General features: G+C 36.2%; 1 protein-coding gene across 1 annotated transcript; it reads left to right on the forward strand.

Moving 5' to 3' along the window:
• Positions 1–286: 286 nt before the first annotated feature.
• LOC109004322 lies at positions 287–16,484 on the forward strand. Its single transcript, XM_035684299.1, has 5 exons — positions 287–423; positions 535–740; positions 833–1,100; positions 1,254–1,539; positions 16,413–16,484. The coding sequence occupies exons 1-5, from the start codon at positions 287–289 to the stop codon at positions 16,482–16,484; spliced, it is 969 nt and encodes a 322-aa protein (XP_035540192.1).
• Positions 16,485–19,840: the final 3,356 nt, after the last annotated feature.

Raw genomic sequence — 19,840 nt, forward strand, 5'->3', positions numbered from 1 at the left:
AAAGAGATGGCGGAATTCTGAGAAAGTTATTAGGGAAACTGAGGGGATTGGAGTAATTGTTTAGGCTCAATTCAAGCAGAGTTTCTTCGATCGATTTTTCCCTAAGGCAGATAGGGATGCTAGAGCCCGAGAGTTCACAAACTTGGTGCAAGGGACCATGACTGTGCGCCAGTATGCTGCAAGGTTTACGGAATTATCACTTTTCGCCGCATACTTAATTCCCGATGAGGAGAAAAAGACTAGGAAGTTTGAAGAAGGTTTGAACTACAGGATTTATGAACGGGTGATGGTCTTACAGATTCAGAATTTTTTAGAATTAGTGCACAAGGCAATGCTAGTTGAACAGAATCTTAAGAGGGGTGCTGAATTGCAAGAACAGAGGAAGAGAGCTGCTCCACAAGGGTTTCCTAGTTCGGATCAAGGGCAATGGAAAAAGAGAAATGAGGGGAGCAGTTCAAGTCAGAGACAGATATAGGGAAATCATACACCTAACCCCTGTAAGTTCTGTAACCGCATACACCATGGGGAGTGCAGGAAGGAAGTAGGATCATGTTTCAAATGTGGTAAGGATGGGCATTTCATTAGAGAATGTCCATTGCTTGCGGAGAACAACAGAAGGCCCAACCCACCCCAAAACTTTAGTCCGAATAATCAAGGCAACAATCAGCGGAGGACTGTACCTGCTCGGGTGTTTGCTTTAACACCGGGAGAAGCTGAGGACAAGGATGATGTCATCACAGGTATAATTCTCTAACCATCTCTTAAAATTTTCTTTGTTGAGAATTAAGGAATATTTGTCTTATTATCTCTATGGGTTATATGACGTAACCAGGAATTATTCCCTTATTTCTCAATAAGGCTACTGTTTTATTTGACTCGGGGGCTACCCACTCCTTTATTTCAATGGATTATGTTAAATTGTGCCCCATTGATGCTGATGAGATGGACTACAATTTGAGGGTCTCTACCCCAACTGGTGATATAGTGACTTGTAACAAGATTTTACTCAAGTGTCCAATAACTATTAGCGGGAAGGAAATGCCAGCTAACCTGATAGTCTTTCCTATGACTGGGTTTGATGTGATTTTGGGGACGGATTGGTTAATTTCCAGTTATGCTAGTATTAATTGTTTTAAAAGGGAAGTGGTGTTCAAGTTTCCGGAAAAAAAGGAACTTCGATTTATGGGTTCTAGGGTGCGTATCCCTCCATCAGTTATTTCTGCTTTTCAGGTTGATAAGTTAATATGTGACAGGTGTCAAGGGTATTTGGCTTTTGTGGTGGATGAACCAAAGGAAGAATTGAAACTAGAAGAGATTCCTATTGTGAGGGAATATCCAGAAGTTTTTCCTGAAGATTTGTCTGGATTACCGCCTGAGCGGGAGGTAGAGTTTGCTATTGATTTAACCCCAGGCATGGCGCCTCTTTCCAAAGCCCCTTATCGAATGGCACCATCAGAGTTAGCCGAGCTCAAAGAACAGTTGCAAGATTTATTAGACAAAGGTTTCATCAAACCTAGTGTGTCACCTTGGGGAGCTCCAGTTCTGTTTGTGAAGAAGAAGGATGGGACAATGAGGATGTGTATAGACTACAAGGAACTGAATCGAGTGACCATAAAGAATAAATATCCGTTGCCCCGCATCGATGATTTATTTGATCAGTTTTAAGGTGCGCAGGTGTTCTCTAAAATTGATCTTAGATCGGGTTATCATCAATTAAAGATCAAGGCGGAGGATGTGCCTAAGACAGTTTTCAGGATCAGGTACAGCCATTATGAATTTTTAGTTATGCCTTTTAGTTTAACCAACGCCCCAGCAGTATTTATGGACTTGATGAATCGAGTATTTCATGAGTTTCTGGATAAATTTGTAGTGGTGTTTATTGATGATATATTAATCTACTCCAAATACTAGGGACACTCAGGGATAAGAAATTATTTGCTAAGTTGAAGAAGTGTGAATTTTGGCTTGAGTCTATTGCATTTTTGGGACATGTGGTCTCAAGGGATGGTATTTCTGTAGACCCCGGGAAGATTGAAGCAATAGTTAACTGGACTCAACCAACCAATGTGCATGAAGTTAGGAGTTTCTTGGGTTTGGCTGGTTATTACCGTCGATTTATAGAAAATTTCTCAAAAATAGCGGTCCCCTTTACCGCCCTTACTAGGAAGAATAACAAGTATGTATGGACTGAAAAATGTGAGGAAAGCTTCCAGGAATTGAAGAAGAGATTGGTGACAGCTCTAGTTCTAACAGTCCCTAGCGAAAGAGGAGGATTTGTGGTTTACAGTGATGCTTCGCGTTTGGGTTTGGGATGTGTATTGATACAGCATGGGAAAGTAATAGCATACGCTTCTTGGCAACTGAAGACATATGAACAAAATTACCCAACACATGATTTGGAGTTGGCCGCCGTTGTCTTTGCACTTAAAATCTGGAGGCATTATTTATATGGTGAAAGGTGCGAAATCTACACGGATCACAAGAGTTTGAAATACTTCTTCACTCAGAAAGAACTGAATATGAGACAGAGAAGATGACTCGAACTAGTCAAGGATTATGACTGCAACATTAACTACCATCCATGCAAAGCTAATGTTGTAGCTGATGCACTTAGCAGGAAGCCAGTGTGACCAGTAATTGCAACTCTTACCACTCAGCCCCACTTATTAATGGACTTGGAAAGAGCCACTATTGAAGTAGTTGTGGGTGACCAGCAGGCATTGATAGCCAGTTTAATAGTTCAACCAGCTTTGATAGACAGAATTAAGCTCGCCCAAAAAGAAGATTCTAAGTTGGCGAGATTAATCGAATAAGTAGAAAAAGGGGATAAACCTGAGTTTGATGTTTCTGAAGATGGAGAAGGTTTGGAAATAGATGTTGTGTGCCGGACAGTGTTGTAATAAAAAGACTTATCCTTGAAGAAGCGCACTGCTCCCCTTACACAGTTCACCCGGGTAGTACGAAAATGTATCGAGATTTAAAAGAGTCTTTTTGGTGGGAGGGTATGAAGAGAGAGATTGCTCAATTTGTGGCACAGTGCTTAACATGCCAACATGTGAAAGTAGAACACCAACGACTAGCAGGGTTATTGAAACCACTTCAGATTCCAAAATGGAAATGAGAGCATATTTCTATGGACTTTGTTACAGGCCTTCCACGGGCACCGACCGGACAAGATGCAATTTGGGTGATAGTAGACCGTTTGACGAAGATAGCTCATTTTGTACCTATCAAAGTTTCTTATAAGTTGGAGAAACTAGCCGAGCTTTATATACAGGAAATAGTGAGGTTGCATGGGGTACCTGTGTCCATTGTGTCGGATAGAGATTCGCGTTTCACTTCGAAATTTTGGCGAAGCTTACAAGAGGCCATGGGCACTAAGTTAAATTTCAGCACGGCGTTTCACCCACAGACAGATGGTCAGTCGGAAAGGACCATTCAAATTTTGGAAGACATGTTGAGAGCTTGTATGCTGGATTTTAAGGGGACTTGGATTCAACACTTGCCTTTGGTCGAGTTTGCTTATAATAACAGTTACCAGGCTAGTATTGAGATGGCATCTTATGAAGCACTTTATGGTAGGAATTGTAGATCTCCGTTATATTGGGACGAAGTGGGTGAAAGACAAATTTTGGGTCCAGAAATCATACAGAAGACAACAGAGAAGATTGAGACCATTCGAGCTAGAATGAGAGCAGCTTAGAATCGACAGAAAAGCTATGCAGATAATCGTCATCGCCAATTAGAGTTTGAGGTTGGGGATAAGGTATTCTTGAGGATTGCACCCATGAGAGGGGTTATGAGGTTTGGAAAAAAGGGTAAGTTGAGCCCTAGGTACATCGGCCCATTTGAGATTCTTGATCGGATTGGACCAGTGGCTTACAGAGTAGCCTTACCACCCGCACTCTCAGGTGTACACAATGTTTTTCATGTATCTATGCTGAGGAAGTATGTACCTGACCCCACCCACGTTATCGATTACGAGCCACTTCATTTTCAAGAAGATCTGACTTATACAGAAGAACCGGTACGGATTGTAGAGAGAAAAGAACAAGTGTTACGTAATCGGACTATTCCATTGGTTAAGGTGGTATGGAATAATCATGCTATCAGTTAAGACTCTTGGGAATTAGAAGAGGATATGCAAGTCAAGTACCCACAGTTATTCGACGATGATCCTAACAGCTTGTGACAAATTCCGAGGATGGAATTTTTATAAGGGGGGAAGAATGTAATAACCGGGCTTAGGCCCAGCCCTTTGTTTTGGTCGGATGTGCGAAAACCAGCCCATCGAACTGGTTGAGTGAAGAACGACGTCGTTTTGGGGAGGGATTTAATTCCCTTCATGCCGTGCACTGTTTCTCTTCTTCCTCCACTGCGTTTCTTCATTCGGTTTTCGGTCTGCATTTCCGTGATTTCCTCCATTCCCGTGCAACTGCTTCTCACGCCCCCACGATTTTATTTTTCGGTTCCGCACTTGAGTGTCTTCCTCATCACATTTCCGGACTAATCAGACTCTCTTGCGCGAACTGGTGATTTCACCTTGGCTGGCATCATCTGGATTCCGTGGGTCTCAACCTTCTGGTTCTTCGAAGGTGAACAATCGGCCCCTCTTTCTTTTTCTATTTTCTATTCTTGTCTTCACCAGCAGTTCGTGATTTTTCCTTTCGGCTGTGTGCAGTTTTCGTGAGTTCCGAATATTGTCGTTGTTGGGGCTATCCTTTGGAGTAATTGTTCATCTCTACTTTCGGTAATTAATCCGCCTACCCTTTAATATTACTCTTAATTTTATTCTTATACTTGCTATCACACATTCCATAAACCATTGTAATTCTTCCCTTCGGTTTGTTCTATCACACCCACACACTTGGTTGGCCGTGCATTACATTTGGTCATTTTTTTCCCTTTGCGCAGACCATTAAATTCTTTCAGTAGAAAATTTTGTGACTTTTATTTTGGATTGATGTATTTTAACTGTTGGAGCAGTGGAGTGTGTTAAAATTAAGGATGTTCAGGAGTATAATCTTGGGTGTTTTGTGAGTCGATTTTGAAATATTATTTGAGACTTTTTGGTATAAAATGATGTGTGCTTTGGAACTAGTTGTATTGAACGTTTCTGCAAGTTTTGAGATTGTTGAATGAGTAGTATTGATGTGTGCACTGAAATTGTTTTATTCGAAAGTTGGAAATGAAGTTTGGGTTGGATTATGTTTTAATTATTGGTATGCTGTGGTTGGTCTTGGAAATAATTATAGTTGGTTGGTGTTAATAGAAAGTGGTGGCTGTTTTGGGTTATAAATGCGAATAATTTGAAGAGAGGGTTGTTCGGGTTTAATTGTTAGATAGTTATGGAGCTGTGAAGTGACTGTTTTGATTTATTATTCAATAAATAGCAGTCTACTAGATTGATTATTAAATGTTAGATGTATGTTCTTTTTGTTTAGGTGGTGTTACTATTAGAGTTTCGGCTTGACTTTGAGAATAAATGTGTTTATTTTCTTTTTGAAAGAAATGATCTGAAAACAACCTCAGATGTTTATTCTGCATATGCATAAATTCAATATAAGAGAAAGTGTTTTCTGTCATGACAGGTGTAGACATGAGCTAGTTTTGTGCACTTTGTTTCTGAACTATGTAAAAGAGCGAATAAGGAATTCTAAAAATTTTGCTATGAACAAATGAGAATATTTTGTTTATATTTATCTCGAACATGTGAAATGATCTGAAGCTTGTCAGTGTTTTGTTTTGATATGATGTGTCATCTGAAAACCTTGGCATGAAGTTCTGATTCTGTATATGATTGTAAGCGGATTTTTGATGAAATCCGTTCTGTTTCTGTTAAGGCCCAGCCACGGGTATAATGGTGGTTTATAACCCTACCATGGAGGTGAAACATGGTATACGGCCTAGCCACGGGTATAATGGTGGTTTATAACCCTACCACGGGGGTGAAACATGAAAAATGGCCCAGCCACGGGTATAATGGTGGTTTACTATTAGAGTTTCGGCTTGACTTTGAGAATAAATGTGTTTATTTTCTTTTTGAAAGAAATGATCTGAAAACAACCTCAGATGTTTATTCTGCATATGCATAAATTCAATATAAGAGAAAGTGTTTTCTGTCATGACTGGTGTAGACATGAGCTAGTTTTGTGCACTTTGTTTCTGAACTATGTAAAAGAGCGAATAAGGAATTCTAAAAGTTTTGTTATGAACAAATGAGAATATTTTGTTTATATTTATCTCGAACATGTGAAATGATTTGAAACTTTTCAGTGTTTTGTTTTGATATGATGTGTCATCTGAAAACTTTGGCATGAAGTTCTGATTTTGTATATGATTGTAATCGAATTTTTGATGAAATCCGTTCTGTTTCTGTTAAGGCCCAGCCACGGGTATAATGGTGGTTTATAACCCTATCACGGGGGTGAAACATGGAATATGGCCCAGCCACGGGTATAATGGTGGTTTATAACCCTACCACAAGGGTTAAACATGGTATTGTCCCGATGTGATATTAAACGATGATAAGATTATAATGTTTCAGTTTAGAAATGCCAACGGATTCTCTTTTTGGAATAAGTATATTTTTCTGAAAATTTTGCTCTAATGTTTTTGTACAAGTTTTGTTTCTGCATTTGAAAGTAAATGTTTTGTTCGGCTTATCAAATGTTATAAATGCTCATGTTTACATGCTAGTATATGCTCTCTGCTTGCTGAGTTGTTGATAACTCACCCCGTTAATCTTCATAATATTTCAGATGATATCGATGGCTCAACTGAAGATCAGTATTAGAGTCTATGGAGAAGATTAGCATTGATTTGTTGTTGGGTATCTCATGATATTAGTGTTGGTGTTGGAGGTTAATTATTTTTCTTAAGTTTGCTTCAATGGATTTAGACGGTTTATGGAGACTTATGTTAATGTTATATTATTTCTAGTTGTTAATTGAGACATGAAGAAGAATTGATTTTATTTAGGTTGTTGGATTGAATATTAGATAAATGAGTTTATTTGATTTATTTAATTGAAGTTTTTACGTTCGATTTGAGATTTGGGAAAATGGATATATTCTTGAATTTGGAAGTACTCTAGCCTTGTTAGTGTTGATTATCAGGTTTTATGAGTTAACTCTCCGGACCCTCAGGGACGGAGCGTTACACGATTGATAGCCGACTCGACATTTTTTGAAAAAAAATCTGAAAAACTAAGTTGTCTAGGTAAGCGGGGTTCCTTTACTAGATTTATATAAAAATAAAATAGGCTGAGGCTGATTTTTGAAAATATGCATGTTTTGTTATGAAAAGATATTTGAACTAACTCAGTTATTTGTTCTGCATTACTTATGAGATTTTGTTTAAAAATAAAGTATTTTCTGGTATGACTGGTGTAGACATGACCTATTTTTCATTTTGCTTCTGAACTGTGCAAAAGAGAGCGAATATGAAAGTTTGTGCATAAAATTATGTTTTGTGATTTCTGAAAACTTTGTTCTGTTCTGAAGATGTTATGTATTTTGATATGATGTGATTTTTGAAAACTCTGTTTTGTTCTGAAGATGTTCTGTACTCTGATATGATGTGATTTCTAAAAAATTTTTGCATGACATTCTGAATCGGGATGTAGTTTGTGGATGATGATCTATTTGACCTACTACGGGTGCTAATAGTGGCTTCTGTTTGGGTTGGTACCAACTGTTCTGTTTGTGGTGCACCCACTTTGGAAAAAAGTGGTTTTTCTAGTGGTCTTTCCTGTGTGCACACTCGGGACTCCGAGAATGAATAAGGAGAAGATTCACATTCTATTTCTGCTCAGTTAGCTATCAGGGTTTGCACAGCCCTACCACGGGAATAAACATGGCCTCTGATGTGATATGATTCTCTGGTATGATGGTGGTCAGTTATGCTATGCCAAAAGACTTTGAATAAGAATATTTTCTGAAACCTTCGCTCTGATGTTTTTGATAACATGTTCTGACTCTGCGTTCTGAAAATAAAAAATATTTTGTTCTGCATTCTGAAATCTGTAAATACTCATGTTTGCATACTAGTATATATTTTCTTCTTACTGAGTTGTTGATACTCACTACCTCTTATCTCTAATATTTTCAGATGATTTTTGGATATTTCAGCTGAAGATCAAGACTATGAAGAATTGGGTGAGATGAATTAAGAATAGTAGATTTAAAATAGAAAGTATTCGATGAGTATTGGTGATTTTTTATAATTATATTATTGAAATGTGAGTTTAAGTGACATATAGAGAAATTGGTAATTTTTGAGGTTACTATATTAAAGATTTTATATACGAGTATGTGTGGTTAAATAAATTTGAAGTGTTTACGTTTAATTTGAAGCTTTTGGAAAATTATTAGCAATGTTGGAGTTGATTATCAGGTAATATAAGTTAACTCTCCGAACCCTCAGAGACGGGGCGTTACACATACATACATACATACAAATATCTACATACACACACATACATACAAATTATACATACCTACGTATAAACATATAATATACACATATAGACATACATACACATTCAAACATATATATTCAAACAAACATACATTCATAAAGACATACATATATACATACCTACATACAAACATTTATACCCACATATAAACATACACACATACAAACATACATACACATACACATATATACATACATACATCCATACATACACACACACATACATACACACATACACGCATACATACACATATATATATATATACATACACATGCACACACATACATACATAAGCATATAGGCACATACATATATACATACACATATATCTTATTTCGGTGCGAGACGGTTTGAGTAGAAAATATTGGAGTGAAAATGATAATGCTAAAGAGATTAGAGTTGTGGTTATAGCAGAGATAGTTTTTTTGTCTTCTTCATTTGGATTCTTTGATCATCTGATGTCATGATCTCTTGTGAACTTACTATATCAGGTCTATCATTTATTCTAAACAAATTATTTATAAAGTTTTTGTATTTATTTCAATTCAAATTTATTAGCATAATTGATTGTTTTAATATTTTTCGTTTTGTAAACAACTCAAATATTCGAAATTTTAATGTAAGATATATTAATTCTTTCAAATACAATAAAATCATTTTTAGGAATTCATGTATATTATTTCAAAAACTAGAATTAATAGATTTTATCTTTTAACAAATATTTAATATTAATAAATATTTTTTTCAATATGTATATTCAATTTCTGCAGTACAGAAAGACAAAATGAAAAGATCAAAACTCTTTATATTCTACATTAGGAGGTTAGTGACTTACATTTTTTCCTTTTTTTTTTCCTCTTTCCGCTCCCCACATCTTGGTACTCTCATCTTATTCGTTTCTTGAGTTTTATTTTAACGGTATTTTAAAATGAATTAGAATAAACTAATTTACAATAAAAGAGCAATTGTTGCGAAATGGATGCTTCAAACAAAGTTAAAAATTAGTCGAGTATTTCTCTATCATTCTCTCTGCCTAAAATACTTTTACTTTTGTATACGGCATACACAAACACCCACACACACACACATATACAAATACATACATACATACATATTTCGTATACATATATACATGTATATACATACCATATACCACATACATACATACATACATACATACATACATACAAAAATCTACATACAAGCACACATACATGCAAATATACGTATCAACATATAAGCATATAATATACACGCATACAAACATACACATATACAGACATACATATTCAGACAAACATGCATTAATAAAGACATACATATATGAATACTTACATACAAACATTTATACCCACATACAAACATACATACACATACATATACATTCAGACATACATACATACATACATACATACATACACACACATACAAATTATTTACAAATTTTTTTTATTTATTTCAATTTAAATTTATTTGCGCAATTGACTATTTTAAATTTTTTTCATTTTGTAAACAACTCAAATGTTTGAGATTTCAATATAAGATATGTTAGTTATTTTACTTACAATAAAATCACTTTTAAAAATTAATATATATAATTTCAAAAATTAGAATTAATAGATATTATTTGATACGAAACATTTTACATTAATAGATATTTTTTGTCAATATGTACATTCGATTTCTACGGTCTAGGAGGCAGAATGAAAGGATCCAAACTCATTGTATTCTGCATTGGAAGGTTAGTGACTTATATTTTTATTTTATATATTTTTTTCCTTCTTTGCTCCCCATATCTTGGTACTCTCGTCTAATCGTTTCTTAAGTATTATTTAATAGTATTTTAGGATGAATTAGAATAAACTAATTTCTAACAGAAGAGCCATTGCTGGGATAAAGATACTTCATCCAAGGTCAATGATCAATCAAGTATTTCACTCTCGCTCTCTATCTCTTTTTTTGCTTAAATCACACTTTGACTTTTGTATGACATATACACATACATACACAAAAACACACACACATACATATAGACATACACACAAACGCGTACATACATACATATATATATATAAATACATACATGCATGCCTGCATGCATACATACTTACATGCACATACCACATACTTACATACATACACATACATAGATCCACAAACACACACAGATACATGCATTTATACCTTCATACAAACATATATATACATACATAGATACATACAAACATACAGACATACAAACACATACATACATTCATTCATAAAGACATACATATATACATAAATACACATACATATGCGCGCGCGCACACACACACAAATACAAATATACATACATGCATGCATACATACATATACATACATGCAAACATACATAGATACATAGATACATACATATATACACATATAGACACATACATACATACATACATACATACATACATATATTTTTTTTTTACAAGAGGGTTTAAGCAGAAGAGTTGGAGTGAATATGATATTGCTAAAGAGATTAGAGTTGTGGTTATAGCAAAGTCTGTTTGGTTTCTTTGCCTTCTTTATTTGGATTCTTTGGTCATCTGATATCATAATCTGTTGTGCACTTACTACTTCAAGTTTTTGTTTCTTCTTCATCTTCATTTCGGCCATCTTATACAAAATATTTTATATTAATAAATATTTTTTTCAATCTGTACATTCAATTTCTGTAGGCTAGGAGGGCAGAATGAAAGAATCACAACTATTTCTATTATGCATTCAAAGGTTAGTGACTTACGTTGTTTTTTTTTCTCTCTCTTTCTGCTCCTCATATTTTGGTACCCTAATATAATTTGTTTCTTGAGTTTTATTTTAATGGAATTTTAGAATGAATTAGAATAAACTAATTTACAACAAAAGAGCTATTGTTGCAAAATGGATGTTTTATGCAAGGTCAAAAATTAATCGAGTATTTTTCTCTCTGTCTCTGTCTCTTTTTCTTTCTTTGTCTAAAATATTTTTACTTTTGTATGACATATACACACACACACTCACACGTAAATATAGACACACACACACACACACATGCATGCATACATACAAACATATTTCATGTACATATACATACATACACATACCACATACATACATACATACATATAGAAATACATACATACAAATATCTACATCCAAACACACATACATACAAATGTACATACCTACATATAAACATATAATATACACACATACAGATATACACATTCATACAAACATACATTCATAAAGTCATACATATCTACATACCTACATACAAACATTTATACCCACATACAAACATACATATACATTCATATATACATACAGACATACATACATACACACACACACACATACATACATACATACACATATATACACACACACACATACATACATATATACATACATACATACATACACATATAGACACATACATACATACATACACATATACCTTATTTTGGTGTGAGAGGGTTTGAGAAGAAGATATTGGAGTGAAGATAATAATGCAAAAGATATTAGAGTTATGGTTATAGTCGAGGCAGTTTCTTCGTCTTCTTCATTTGGATTCTTTGGCCATTTGATGTCATAATCTCTTGTAGACCTATTACCTCAAGTTTATCCTTCATCTAAGACAAATTGTTTACTAAATTTTATTTACTTATTTTATTTCAGATTTATCAACGTAATTTACTGTTGAAATCTTTTTGGTTTTGTAAACAACTCAAATGTTCAAAATTTTATTGTAAGATATGTTAGTTATTTTACTTACAATAAAATCACTTTTAAGAATTACAGTATATAATTTCAAAAATTAGAATTAATAGATATTATCTGAAACCAAACATTTTATAATAATAGATATTTTTATCAATGTGTACATTCAATTTTTGCAACCTAGAAGGGTAGAATGAAATGATCAAAACCCTTTGTACGTTGCATTGGAAAGTTAGTGACTCGCATATTTTTTTTCCTTTTTTACTCCCCATATCTTGATACTCTCATATAATTCGTTCCTTAAGTTTTATTTTAACGGTATTTTAGGATGAGTTAGAATAAACTAATTTACAACAGAAAAATATTGTTGCAAAATGGATACTTCATGCAAGGTCAATGATTAATCGAGTATTTCCCTTTCTTTGCCTAAATCACTTTGACTTTTGTATGGCATATACACACATACACACATACATATAGACACACACACAAACGCATACATACACATACATATATATATATACATATACATGCATGCATAAATACATACATACACATACTACTTACGTACACATATACACATACATACATCCACACACAAACATACATACATACACATACATACCGATTTACATACTTACATACAAACATACAAACATACAAACATACATACATTAATAAAGACATACATATATACATACCTACATAAAAATATTTATACACACATACAAACATACACACATAAAGACATATGTACACATATATACATTCAGACATAAATACATTCATTCATAAAAACATACATGTATACATATATACATATATACATACATACACATACATATATGCGCGCACACAGACACAAATACTTATATACACACATACATACATATATACACACACATATACATACATAGATTCATACATACGTACATACACACATAGACACATACATACATACATACATAAATACATACACATATACTTTATTTTGGTACGATAGGGTTTGAGAAGAGATTGGTGTGAAGATAATAATGATGAAGAGATTAAAATTGTGGTTATAGCAGAGGCTTTTTGGTTTCTTCGTCTTCATCATTTGGATTCTTTGATCATCTGATGTGATGATCTCTTGTGGGCTTACTACTTCCGGTTTTTGTTTTTTCGTCTTTTTCATTTGGATTCTTTGGGCATCTAATGTCATGATCTCTTGAAAACTTACTATTTTAAGTCTATCCTTCATCCTAGACAAATTATTTAACAAGTTTTTTTTATTTATTTCATTTCAAATTTATCAACGTAATTGATTTCTTTAATATTTTTTGTTTTGTAAACAGCTCAAATGTTTGAAGTTTTCATGTAAGATATGTTAATTCTTTCACTTACAATAAAATCATTTTTAAGAATTAATGTATATTTTTCAAAAATTAGAATTAATAGATTTTATCTTATACTACATATTTTATATTAATAAATAATTTTTTCAATGTGTACATTCAATTTCTGAAGCCTAAGAGGGCAGAATGAAGGGATCAAAGTTCTTTGTATTCTGCATTGTAAGGTTAGTGACTTTTATTTTTATTTTTTTTTTGCTCTCCATATTTTGGTACTCTCATCGAATTCGTTTCTTAAGTTTTATTTCAACGGTATTTTAGAATAAATTAATTTACAACAGAAAAGTTATTGCTGTGAAATGGATGCTTCATGCAATGTCAATGATTAATCGAGTATTTATCTCTCTCTCTTTCTCTTTCTTTACCTAAAACACTTTGACTTTTGTATGACATACATACATACATACACATACCACGTACATACATACATACATACATACATACATACATACATACATACATACATGCTTGCATGCATACACACACACATATATACATATATACAGACATACATACATACATATTTACCATATTTCGATGCGAGAGGGATTGATAAAAAGACATTGGAGTGAAAATGATAATACTGTAGATATTAGAGTTGTGGTTATAGCAGAGGCTTTTTTATTTTTTTGTCTTATTCATTTGGATTCTTTAGCCATCTGATGTTATGATTTTTTGTGGACTTATTACTTTAGGTCTATACTTCATCCTAGACAAATTATTTACCAAGTTTTTTTATTTATTTCATTTTAAACTTATCAACGTAATTGATTGTTTTAATCTTTTTCGCTTTATAAACAACTCAAATGTCTAAAATTTTAATGTAAGATATGTTAGTTACTTCATTTAAAATAAAATCATTTTTAAGAATTATTGTATACAATTTAAAAAATTAGAATTAATAGATCTTATCTGATATCAAATATTTTATATTAATAGATTTTTTTGTCAATGTGTACATTCAATTTCTGCAGCCTAAGAGGACATAATGAAAAGATCATAACTCTTTATATTCTGTATTGGAAGCTTAATGACTTTTTTTTTCCCTTCTTTGCTCCCCCATTTCTTGGTACTCTAATTTAATTCGTTTCTTAAATAAGTTTTAACGGTATATTATGATGAATTAGACTAAACTAATTTACAATAGAAGAACAATTGCTGCGAAAGAGATTCTTAAAACACTTTGACTTTTGTATAGCATATACACAAGAAAACACACACACACACACACACACAAACATACATACATGCATGCATATGTATAAACACACACATACAATATATGCATGCATGCATGCATTCATACATCCATACATACACACATAAATGCAACGTACATATATACACATAGATACATACATATATACATACCTACATACAAACATATACGCACATACAAACATACACACATACACACATACATACATTCATAAAGACATACATATATACATACCTATATACAAATATTTATACACACATACATACATACATACATACATACATACATACATACATACATACATACACAAACATACATTCAGACATACATACATTCATAAAGATATGTATAATACACACATCTATAGATACATATACACATACATACATACATACATACATACACACACAAACACAAACACAAATACATATACACATACAAACATACATACACATACATACATTCAGATATACATACAAACATACATACATACACACATACATACATACATACATATAAACACACACACAAATACATACATACATGCATACATGCATCTATTCATGATCTCTTGTGGACTTACTATTTTAGATCTATCCTTCATCTTAGACAATTTATTTAACAATTTTTTTGATTTATTTCATTTCAAATTTATTAGCGTAATTGATTTTTTTAATATTTTTTGTTTTGTAAACAACTTAAATGTTCAAAATTTTAATGTAAGATATGTTAGTTATTTCACTTATAATAAAATTTAAGAATTAATGTATATTATTTTAAAAATTAGAATTAATATATATTATCTGATAGCAAGATTTTATATTAATAGATATGTAAGGGGATTTCCCCCTGCCTTAGACCCAGCGGGCCTGAGAATAACAACTAAGCAAGCTAGAACGAAGGCCTACTCAGAATGAATAAAGTCTCCAACCCGGCCCATGGGAAGGCTCCTCTGGACACAAGCCGCATGAGGGAACGTGCTGTAGGAGATGAGACTCAACAACCTAGAAACCCCTCAAGTAGTTTCCAACTCTTGAGTGATTGCCCGTGTAGTGGGCGTAATATACGGGGAAGCCTCGATCCTCTGATAAGAGAGGCATCAACGGACCACCAAGGATACCATTTGGGAGATGAAAATCGAAAAACCATGCCGCATTAATGTCACCACTACCCGAGCTACATGTCATATTAATGACGTCGTGGTAGAGTCACGCCGCATTGAAGAACTATGAAAACAAGAATAGTATGAAGGACACAAACTTCATAGGGTAGACATGATCTGTCCCCCAGACTTATGGTATAAATAGCAAGTTTCAGGTACGAGAAACGCTCTCTCATCCCTAGACTCTTTCAATTATTTATAAATTTCTAAGAGAACTTACTAACTTTGGCATCAGAAACTCCCTAGGCCCAAGGCTACCCTCTCCTAATTGCCTTCCTCCATATTTTTTGCAGATCCACTCCTGAAGACCCAGTTGTCGGAGCCTAGCCCAAAGGCATGCAAAACACAACGTTAACAGTGGCGCCATCTGTGAGATCTTGTTTAGATCTTACATGTACTTCGTACACTTGTGACCACTCGTTCCAGACAATTTGGAAGCTTGCCAACATTACCGGTGACATGGAAGCTGACCAGCAAACGAACCTAGTTCTTGGGTAGAGTGCGGGTCAGTCCTCAGCTACCTAAACAAAAGTTTTACCTTCCTTGTAAGAGTCAATGGGTAGGAGCAGGTTCAACAACAGACTGCCTGAACAACTGACCACCCTGCGGAATACCATAGGGAAAGGTAGGCCTAAAGGTTGCCTCATCCCTCCTACGATGGAGAGCGAGATCAGCGTTACAACTACTTGAATAACTTATCATGGCCCTTACTATGACGAAGCGTGGGATCAGCGTTAGCCTGACCCAAACTTACCCTTCCCTGTGGTGTCAACAGGAGGGAGTGGATCTAGATACAGACTACTCGAACAACCTACCTCCCACGGAGAACAAAGGGATGGGATGAGCCGAAGGCCGCCTTGTCCCTCCCGCGAAGGAGAGCGGGTTCAACCCCGATACTGCTCGAATACTTACCTTGACCCCCACCGTGGTGAAGGAGCGGACTAGCTATATCGCTAGCGAAATTACCTCCCTAGGGGACAAAGAGGCAATTTGGCATGAGGCATTCTGACCTCTCTCTGACGGAGTGCGGGTTGAGTTTATGGACCACCCGAATAATGGAGCAAAAAGCATGGACGTCGACAACACAGGTAGCAGTGGCATGAAAGAAAACGACAGGTACAGGTTTGCGAAATTAACTCCTGTTCGTAAGAGCAAAATAATGATAACATCCTTATTTTTTGATCAGGACATAGATACAGAGTGCCAATGGAGGAAGATGGGTACAATTCAAAACTACCTGGATAGCTTGCTTACCTCCCTGCTGACCAAGGAGGCAAGCCGAGCCTGAGGCCGTCTTATCTCCCCGCCGCGGAGAGCAGGATCAGCCCCACGACTACCCGAAGAATAAATTTATGCAAAAGATATGGAGGAAGACGGGTATAGTTTCAAACTGCCCGGATAGCTTACCTCCTTGTGGACTAAGGAAGCAAGCCAAGCCCGAGGCTATCTTGTCTCCCTGCAGCAGAGAGCGGGATTAGCCCCACGGCTACCCGAAGAATAAATTTATGCAAAAGATATGGAGGAAGACAAGTATAGTTCCAAACTTCCTGGACACCTTACCTCCCCGCGGACCAAGGAGGTAAGCCGAGCCCAAGGCCATCTTGTCTCCCTGCGGCAGAGAGCAGGATTAGCCCCACGGCTACCTGAAAAATAAATTTATGCAAAAGATATGGAGGAAGACGGGCACAGTTCCAAACTGTCTGGACAGCTTACCTCCTCGCGGACCAAGAAGGCAAGCTGAGCCCGAGGCAGTCTTGTCTCCCCGTGGTGGAGAGCATAATAACCACACAGCTACCCGAATAATAAATTTATACTAATGGAGGAAAACAAGTACAATTCCAAAATGCCCGGACAACTTACATCCCCGCGGATTGAAGAGGCAAGCCAAGCCAAAGGCCGCCTTGTCTCCCTACAGCAGAGAATGGGCTCAGCCCAACTAGAAGACTACATGATAAAGACGAGGTAAAGCAAAAGAGTAAAAGAATCAGATGGGGTAAAACCCAACTAGAAGGCGGATAATGAAGTAAACAAAATCGGCTCAATGAGAATGCGGAGAAACGTCGGCCTCATTAAACAAAGTCGCTAAGGCCTGGGAGAATGACTACACGATAAAGGCGGATGAAAGTGGTGTGAACAAGAATATTGTTGGCCAACGGGGTCGTCAGATGTAGGTCGGACACTGGCGGGGTGGACCATAAAGCCCTATGTGGTGAGTCCTTGCGGCCAAAACACCCCTAGGGCAGCCATAAAAAAAAAATTAAATTAAATAAAAAGAAGAAGAAGAAGAAGGAAGCAGTGAAAGGAAAATGCACAAAGATATATAGCCGGACACGACAGAATATAAGGTGATATGATTGATCATCAAAGGTTATAACATAAAGTTGCAGAGTTACCAAGGACAAGATGCAACGTAAGGCAGCTCATCACGACAACATACAACTAAAAACAGGCCATCGCCATAGAAAGTGGAAAAGTAAAGTAAAATCGCATGGAGGTCCTAGGAGGATGACTATCCAATAAGGGCAGGTGAACGTAGCGCAAAAGAATAAATGGGCGGCTAGTGGGGTAGTCAGGAATCCTACGATTTCCTATGCCAAATCCCCCCCAGGCCAGCCACAAAAAAAAAAAAAAAAAAGAAGAAGAAGAAGAAGAAGAAGAAGAGAATGCATGAAAGGAAAACATAATTGGCAATCTGGTACGACAAAACTGCAAAATATTTTCATTGATTAAAGTTGTATACAAGTCGCTCGGCGACAACATATAGGTACATACATTTGGCCAAAAAGAAAAGAAAGGGAAGAATAAAACAAAAGAGCTGCAGCAACACAACAGAGCTAGGGCATGGCGACGTCGCGTCTCGGCGTCTGAAGTACCAATCTCAAGAGTGTCGATAGTAGGATCACCCGACTTTGGAGCGGCAGGCTTTGGCACGACGAGACTCGGGAAAGCGTTAGGGATCTCTCTCCTTCCCAAGTCGCTACTAAACACAAAGGCAACCTCGTTGACAGGAATGTTGGCAAGGTTAAGGCTCCACAGATAGTTTGTGAAAGTCCTCGAACACAGCTGTAGACTCCCCAAGAGATGGTCCCGTATCGACCTACGACCCTAGGCACACCCATGCCTCCATGCTTGATCACGAACGCCCAGGACCAGCTTTAGCTGCCTATCCAGGTGGGAGGCAACCTCCTGCATTCAAGATAAGTCTTCCCGAAGGTCTACGTTAAGCCGCTCCAACTGTTTCCTTGCCTTCCTCTTGAACTTCTTTTGGTGGGGATCAAGTTTCTTGTTCTTCCTGGGCTCATCCTTCAAGGCAAGTTGTACCCTCTTTAGCTCCCGCTCCCGCTCTTCCCTCTCATTGCGAGCATAGTGAAGGGTGGTTTGGGTCATCGAACAAAGGTCTTGGTTCTCTTGCTCAATGGCCTTCTGGCAGTCTACAATAAAAGCCACCAGCTGAGAGGTACCTTGACAACGAGAAAGGTCGACTTGCAACTATCAGTGAAGGAAGACTAAAAAATAGCGAGAGAAAGAAAAAAGACAAAGAAATGGCTGAACCTCATTGAAAAAGCTGGACAAACACTTGACAACCTGGCTGATAGCCTCCGCACGGCTCCTTCCTGTTTCCATCTGGGACAAAGAAGGGATGACTTCTACTGAGCCCTCGACCTCAGACGTTTGTGCGGCCACCTCGAGAGGAGCGGCTGGTCCTTCACACGAACCCCTCGGACTAGAGCCGACTACAACATCCAAAAGGGAATCACCCTCCATTGGGCGCTTTGCCCGGGTAAGAGGGTCGTCACACGAACTCCTCGGACCCGAGCCGACTATAACATTTAGAAGGGAATCACCATTCTCTT

The sequence above is a fragment of the Juglans regia genome, chromosome 13 (assembly GCF_001411555.2).
Source record: "Juglans regia cultivar Chandler chromosome 13, Walnut 2.0, whole genome shotgun sequence".
Taxonomy (NCBI): domain Eukaryota; kingdom Viridiplantae; phylum Streptophyta; class Magnoliopsida; order Fagales; family Juglandaceae; genus Juglans; species Juglans regia.